We start from the raw sequence: 8,317 nt of genomic DNA on the forward strand, positions 1-8,317 counted from the left end.
TTCTGTGGGCGCGTCATATAAGTACTCGCTTTTCGTCACTCGAGAGCTGTTGTTGTTAGCTGCTTCTTCAGTTCAGTCGTCTCTTTGTTGTTAGCTTCGGACGGAGAAATGTTGGCGGTTTGCGAGAAATCAATCGGGAAACCACCGGAGGAGCTCAGTCTTCCGACTGTGGGTCCTCAGAAGAGCAGAACCCGGACCGAGATTGCTGAGGTTTTCCGCTCCGCAAGGCCGGAGTCGACAGTTTATAGCCTTCCCGGCGGTAATCTCATGGCTTTGTCTCACCAAGACGAAAATCCTCTGCATCCAAGGTATTCTTAAATTGAAATCTGCCGTTTTTTACGTTTTCTGACATCGGAGAAAGTAGAAAAATTATAAAAAAGTAATTCGATTGAAAAATCATGGTCCCGGCGAGGCTCGAACTCGCGACCTTCGGCTCATAAGACCAACGCTCTAACCAACTGAGCTACGGGACCGGGGCGAGGCTCGTAGTTTATTAAATACTTTGACTAATACTATTGACATTGATCGAGCAATCGACAGTGGCTCCCGTAACCTGAGAAGTCGTCAGTCGTCACTGATATTAACAGAGTCCAAAAAATAGTACACTGTTCTACATACCCATTTGAGAAATTGAGACCAGATCATATATGAAAATGACCAATTCAATTTCTCAAAGTTTCGTCATTCGATTTCATATAATTAACCGGAGGAATGAAGCAAAGTTCTGAAAGTCTACTTGGAATGTGTATAATTAGGTCTGTGGTGGTAATGGACGATGTCTTCTGCATTTTCATCGGGAATTTAGAGAACATCTCCGACCTCCGGCGACATTACGGCCTGTCTAAACAAACAAACGAAGCAATGCTAGTGGTGGAGGTCTACAAAGTTCTGAGAGATCGTGCTCCCTACCCTTCCGACCAAGTCATCAGAGATTTCGCCGGGAAATTTGCATTTGTTCTCTTCGATGCCAGATGCCACATGCTTTTTGCAGCCAGGGTGAGTTCAATTCGCCTCCTCCACCATAATCATTCTATATTCACCACCTCTGTCTAGTAACGTAGAATTTGAATTTCCATTTGTCAACATGCTAGGACCGGGACGGAGGTGTGAAATTTCAGTGGGGCGTGGCCGGAGATGGGTCCCTTGTCTGCACCGATGATCCCAATATCATGTCGGAGGCTTGCGGGAGGGCTTCGGCGCAGTTTCCTCCAGGTAGTTTCTTCCCAAATCTCAACCCCATCTCTCCGTCTGTCTCTATCGTTCTCTTACTGATGGAACTGTTGTCTGTCAAAGGATGTATCTTCATGAATTGGAGTGGACTGGTTAGCTTTGATCATCCGCTTCACAAGGTGAGGGCAGTTGCGCACGAGGACAACGATGGAAATATCTCTGCTGTAATTTTCAAGGTAGACTTGTTTACGCGACTCCAGAGCATTCCACGCACCGGCAGCGCTGCCAATTGGGCGGATGTGAAGGTCGTCGAGGCATCGAGTGGGAATGAGTGACCCGCCGGAGCCATATTCAACTGCCAGAGTCCCAGATGTTGCCGGTCGGTGGAAAATGAACGGTGGGCTCTCTCCCGATGCACTAATATCATGTAGAAAGAATATATATCCCATCCCAATTCCCAAGTTCCCAACCCTTGTTCAATGATTATGTTGTTTGGATATGTAAGAACCGTATTTGTTAAATCTTGACATTTTGATGCATATAAATAAAACTTTCTATGATTCTATCATGGCCTTTCGTCCACTTGACTGGATCGGACGTAAACTCAGAGAACTCGCTGGGTCATATACAACTATCATAGCTTCCTCTATGATCAAAATTTCCGAGAACAGAGGAGCTTGCTGCCAATCGTCACTGTAATTTGTCTCCACTGCATATTTGGCAAGATAATGGGCCACGGTTTGATCCAATGCTCTTCTCTGTTGGTTTTCATCCCAATCCCTGATGATATCTCATCACCAGCGCTTTCATCCGCCCATCTTTTGTGACTGGGCTTTTAGGAAGGATTGTGGTTCTTAGCTTCACCTCTGTTTTCATATGTTCCAAGCCATGATGGCACCCCCTTTTCTAGGAAGCTTTCGGTCATGGCATTTTGACAAAATTTGAATGGGCCAGGCCTGAAGCAGTGTAAAATGTTTATAAGCCCATTAACAGGTCTGTCAAGATTTGATCCCTACTCTCCATTACATTTGGCCTGAGAATTTATCAACTGAGCCACCATCAAGATCATTTAAAATTAAAATGATAGATTATCCCTAAATTTTTATTTGCGACAAAGAACCCTTGAACTTTTGGATTTTAATACACCTTTCATTAGCATTCCATTAGTTAACTTTAAAAAAGTTTACTAACTCCAAACTATCATTTCCTTGATTTGTGAGATCTTTTTTTGTCTTTTCTCTTACATGTTTATATAAATCCTCTATTCATTCTTCTTTCTTCTCTTTTGTAATAATGATTTTTAAAATAAAAACTTTCATATATTTATATCAATCCTCTATGTATGCTTCTTTATTCTTCTTTCTTGTAATGACGGTTTTTAAAATAAAAATAATACTTTTAGTACAGATATCATGGGTTTTTAATACTTAATTTTTGCTCAATCCCCTCCCCAACCCACATCTCACACTCTGGATGCCTGATCAAACCTCACCATTCTTTTTAGAGCATGCTAAATCCCCAAGAAATTAAATTACAATTCAAGTACCCTTAGATCTACCATTAAATCTATAAATTCCCTTCGGACGGTTATGATTCTATCACATTAGACTCCATCATATGAAACAAAACCTTTAAGCAATCAATCACACCTAATTTCAGCCTTAAGTTCTTCTAAATCCCTCCAAAATAAGCAAAATTCCATTTTAAGCATTCTCAAAACCTTAAATCTTAATCTGAACCAAAATTTTCAACCATGCCTTTGATAAAAAAATCCAACTTTTTCATTGAATTCAGGATGATTAAAAATGCCCACACACCAAATTTTATCCCAAAATTTTCTTGTTTAACCCACTATCTAATGAAGATTTTGTTTCAAAAATCCCAACTTATTAGTCATAGATCTCCATCATTTCAACCCTATTTGACCAATTAGACCTTATTACTGTGATTAGAGACCAAAAAAACACCCTACCACGTTAAATTTCATGACTTAATTCATCCGTTTGACCATTAAACTAGAAAGATTCTATTTTAACACACCAGATTAAATAACCCCTTCATATGTCCCAACCTAAGACCTCAAAAGAGTGGACTGATGTTAGTCCTTCACTTAACCCCCCTTTGCCCATTAGACTAATTAGGACAAGCCAAGTATATCAAAAACCCCAAAGTAACCCCTTGGACTTAAAAATTGACATAAGAGTCATTATGACTACTTCAAATTTACATTTTCAGTCATTGAGATGTTAGATTCGAATCTGACATGAATAGATTCAAAAACAACACCATTGGGCATGAGAAACCCAAAATTCATGAAAATTTTTTAATGAACTTATTAAAGCCTTAGAGATCTTCTAAAAAAGCATGCTAGATTGAGATTTTATAGGTTTTCTTGCACACTCAAGCATGTCTGAAACATTTGACACGTGGTAAGTTTGTCTCATACTTACTCCAGCCTTCCCTCTCTATAAATATGATGGATTTTGAGCTCTGAGGCAGATTTTTAGAGGAAAAAAACGAAAGAGAACTCCCACTCAAATCCCCAACCATTTCAGCAAAGGAATTGAGAAAATTTTCAAATCTAGAGTTGAAACTCACTAAAACCACCCCATGCTTCTGTGGATTCATGTTCTAGCCTTCAAGAAAAGCAAAATCCCACTCCACTGTTCACTCTCTTGCATCAATGTGCGATTTCAAGTCATCCTCTTAGCCCAAGTCCTCAAAAACGTCATTCATGGGTTCTAAGATTGCTACTAATAAACTCAAGCAAGACTATACTCAAGCAAGGGTTAAAATAGGAAAAAGACGCAAATTAAAGGGTGGTGAACATTGATTGCTCTTCAATTCTGGTAAGCTGATTCAAGAGTTTTACAATCGATGCTAGTAACGAAGCTAATTACAGGTCAAGTCTGCCTTGGTGGTTCTACGATAAAAAGTAAATGGCTTCCAATGGCATGGTAGAGTAAGGCCATTTAAGGCATCAATTGAATTGTCCTAATAAAGTGGTGAGATATTATGTAAATTTACAAGACTCTGTAATGTGGAAAAGGGGGGAGAGTGTAAGGTATATTACTTGAGAGAGCAAGTCTTTAATGGAACACACTGGCTTTCCAACAATAAACTCTGCTTGTTTGTCAAACACTGTGAATGCCCTTTTAACACTGAAGTCTTGGAGATGAATGGATAACTTATACTTGCAACTTGGTGAGAAAATGGCCCAATATTTCGGTAATACCTGAGAATCTATTGGGCATCTTCATTGCTTTCAATCATAGATGCAAGAAAGTATCAGGTTAATTAGCATGCTAAAATGCAAAAGTGTGTACATGTAAAAGGAGATATCTAATGACAAGATTACCAGTTAAAAAGTTTTATTGCCTCGTCAACCTTAGGTTCGAACATAACCTTTGTATACTTTATGGTTGAAAGTGACAAACCTTTTCAAAGGATGATAGTGGCACATGTGTAAATGTGCAGGCTTGATTGGAAATAATGTAATTTTGTACACATAGTTCTATATAAAAATAATTTGTTATAGAACAAAACTGCTTACCATGAAATCCTGTAACCTTTATAGCTATAGCAGCCATTATAACAATGTCGACATCTATTTGGTGGAGGTAATATTCTTCAATGTGTACATACTCGTCCCAAAGGATGAATGGTAGAAAGCATACTGCAACTGTGAAGCAAATAGGGTTAAAATCATCTTTTACAAGGTTATCTTTGAGAAGGTAGAGTTAAATCATAATTTAACACATGCTTACTATTTATCAAGTAATAATTGGTGGAGCTCGACGAAATTTTTGTTAATGGACTAGCATGTAGTGCAAGGCCAATCATGTCTAATAGATATGGATAAGATACAATTGTTAGTATGTAGCAACCAATGGATAAATTCAACACAAACCTAGAAAATGTTAAAACATTTGTTGAAAAAAGAAGAAGAATACCAACAAAAATGCGACTACCCTTGTAATTCTCTACTTTTGGAAATGGAATTAAATTGTACTTATAATTTGGGATATCATCACAAGAATCGAAAAAGTAATATCATTTTTATCTCGACATCAGCAACCTGAACAAGATAGTGCAAATTAACACATGCAAGATGCAAATCAAGAAATCATTATATGTCAACTAGTACTAGAAGTTGGAAATAATTATATTTAAATACTAATTTAAAAATGTGTACATTGCAATCAAGGAATATCATTCGATCCATTCTTTGGAAGGAATATACTCTAAGGTTTCTTGTGAGCCTCCCACTAAAATTCCAATAAAGTTTGTATGTATGAAAGAAGCACACTAGAGCAAGTCTAAACCTCATCCTACAAGAAATAAGGAGGAACAAATAAAAAATATTGACAAATAAGTAATGGGGATGAAATACATAAGAATGAAAAAAAAAAATTTACATCTCATATTTGCCCCATGACAATGTTACCGAGCACCTCTTTGCAAACAACATTTTTTGTATGCCCTTTCAATTAATTATCTTTATTTATTGGTAAACTTTTCAAGCCAGACCTTGAAGATACTCTGGATATAGTAACGTACAACTGCCCGTCAGTGAATATTGGATTTTCTAAATAAATTTCAACATGTTTCAAAATTTGACCCTTACTCTTGCTAATTGTCATAGCAAATGAAAGCTTGAGTGGAAACTATTGTCATTTAAAGTGGAATGGTAATCCCATGTTTTTGTGTGACATTGTAATGCGTGGGATAAAAACATTTTCCCCGACGTGGCTTCCTGTAGTGATCTTTGCTTCTATAACATTTCCATCCAACTTGATGACAATAAATCGAGTTATGTTACACAAACCAATTGATTGATTTAATTCCTTAATAACATAAATGGTGTTCCAATTTTTAGTGAAATTTCATGGTTCGACAATCCACCAAATGTTATAGTGTTTAAGAACTCTATAGGGTACATTTCGGCTACGAAAGATTTTACGTTTAATCTATCAACACTATCAATGCTAAGGTAAGTGTGAATGTCCCCATGCAATAATTGCAGGATTTGGGCATTTATTCTATTAACCTCATCATTCCTAGGAGCAAGAATTGCTCCAACTTTGAACCTTGTCATTTATTCTATTAACCTCGTCCACACATATATGAGTTGTTGTGAAAATTATTCACCAAATCTGGAAATGTACAGTTGATAAGTGGTTGGATTCCTTCACCATCATCATTTACTAAGATGTCATCAAGTACGTCAATCGAACTTTCATCACCAACTATTTTTGGATGAGTATTTGCTATATTCCCCTCACCAATGTCAAGTAGCCATTTTGCAAATAGTACATATTCATGTAAACATGGATATGGATTTTTAAGCAATTACATGTTTGTTTACAACTCCAAGATCATACAATTATGTCATAACTTTGACCTCTGTATTATAGTTGAAACTGTGTCAGCATGGCAACCTCTTCGCACAAGAGGTAATATTTGTCTAAAATCTCCACCAAGTATAATTGTCTTTCCCCCAAATGGTCGGTGTGTCACACTTTCATCCACTACTTTCATTAAATCGCATAGTGAGCGATCTAATGCCTCAAAAGTATATCGATGTGCCATGGGTGTTTCATCCCAAATTAATAAATGGTTTTTTGTAATAGCTCAGCTAAGCGAGACTCGTGACTAATTGCACAAGTAGATGTTTCATTTAGATCAATTGAGATTTTAAAGCATGAATGTGTTATCCATCCACCTGGCAACAACAATATCGCAATGCCCAATGTTACAACTGTGATGATGATTTTGCCATCTGCCCAAAGCTTTAATATTATTGTATTCCAAAGAAAGGCATTTCCAGTCCCACCACTCTCATAAACAAAGTAAGACCTGCCTAAATCAGATTTACAAGATCCCAAGATGGTATTGTATATCAACAATTGTTCAAAATTTAGGCAAGGATATAACAATTGAAATTATTCCAATGTAGCTCGAGGCTCATAGTTCAGTTCTTCCCAAATGAGCCGATTTGGAGGTGTCTAAAGAAAATGGCTATTTGTAAATGGTATGCCTGGGTAATCCTTAAGAGACTTTCCATTCTTATTGAGAATAAGCTCTATTTTAGCCAATGCCCAATCTTTTCACTCAGCATCTGGCATTTGAAAAATTCGTTCATGTAACACTTTTTCTACCCTTATCAGCAAATCCTCAAATAACTATTTTCAATATTTTAACCAAAGTTGGTGTACATCAAGCACTTCATTAAAAAACAATATTAAGTAAAACAGTTGCCTGAGGTGTGATGTTGATGCCCAATTAGCAGCTTCTACCAAAGCATAGCCCAACTCATTATCATCGTCAAGATGACCTAGAGCAATGCAAGTATCATTATAAGTATTATATCTTACTCCATTGATGATGTGTATTTCTACAAAACTTCTAGGCCCATGTATAATGTAAAGCAACATTCATAAATAGTAGCGTTCACTAGAAGATGGATGTGCATAATAGAGTCTGCCAATTGAACTACCCTTCTTTCGCCTAATCCATATTTTTCCATCATCATTCCAAACCCAATAGGTAGGGAATTGAACATATGTTAACTCCATTGCTTCAGGATAAATCTTGTTAGCATCAAACCAAGCAGTAAACATCATCCGGTCATTTATGACCCTAAGTACAATCCTATGAATAATATCCCTATCATCAAATGCATCAACTTGCTCATTTTTTAGATGATAATATAACATCTAAACAGTTGGATTCCTCTATTGTAATGGGAAGTAAAAATCCTCAAATAAGCCTCATACGTCAAAACAACATTGCCTTATCAAAACCTTTATACATGTATTTGTATAAATACTTTACCACATAAAAGCAAGCAACAATTTCATCATTTATGTGGGCATTATACTTCCTTGACAAATCTTTATTATACGAAACAACCCAATGATTGTCAACTTCATATCTACCAACCTTTACCTTCCTCCCATCATTTATCATCCTATATGTAAGATATCCATATTCAAGTAGCTGATTTTCTTCTCAGAATAGTCTAGAATAAACTTTAGAACACCTAAATTCCATTGTGCAAAATTTAGGTTTATGCGCCCACATAGGCCATGTATCATAAACTTCACCACCATCTCATACAACAAAGGATCCTCAATCTCATCAG

At 36.9% G+C, this 8,317-nt stretch overlaps 1 protein-coding gene and 1 non-coding gene across 2 annotated transcripts; one reads left to right on the top strand and one right to left on the bottom strand.

Annotated features, from left to right (window-relative positions):
- LOC104587155 (stem-specific protein TSJT1-like) lies at nt 1-1,738 on the top strand. Its single transcript, XM_010244635.3, has 4 exons — nt 1-308; nt 756-996; nt 1,092-1,212; nt 1,294-1,738. The coding sequence occupies exons 1-4, from the start codon at nt 109-111 to the stop codon at nt 1,503-1,505; spliced, it is 774 nt and encodes a 257-aa protein (XP_010242937.1). The 5' UTR covers nt 1-108; the 3' UTR covers nt 1,506-1,738.
- Nucleotides 400-473, bottom strand: TRNAI-UAU (transfer RNA isoleucine (anticodon UAU)). The gene has a single exon. It is a non-coding gene; the product is annotated as a tRNA-Ile (tRNA).
- Nucleotides 1,739-8,317: the final 6,579 nt, after the last annotated feature.

The sequence above is a fragment of the Nelumbo nucifera genome, chromosome 1 (assembly GCF_055504915.1).
Source record: "Nelumbo nucifera cultivar China Antique chromosome 1, China Antique-T2T, whole genome shotgun sequence".
Classification (NCBI taxonomy): Eukaryota; Viridiplantae; Streptophyta; class Magnoliopsida; order Proteales; family Nelumbonaceae; genus Nelumbo; species Nelumbo nucifera.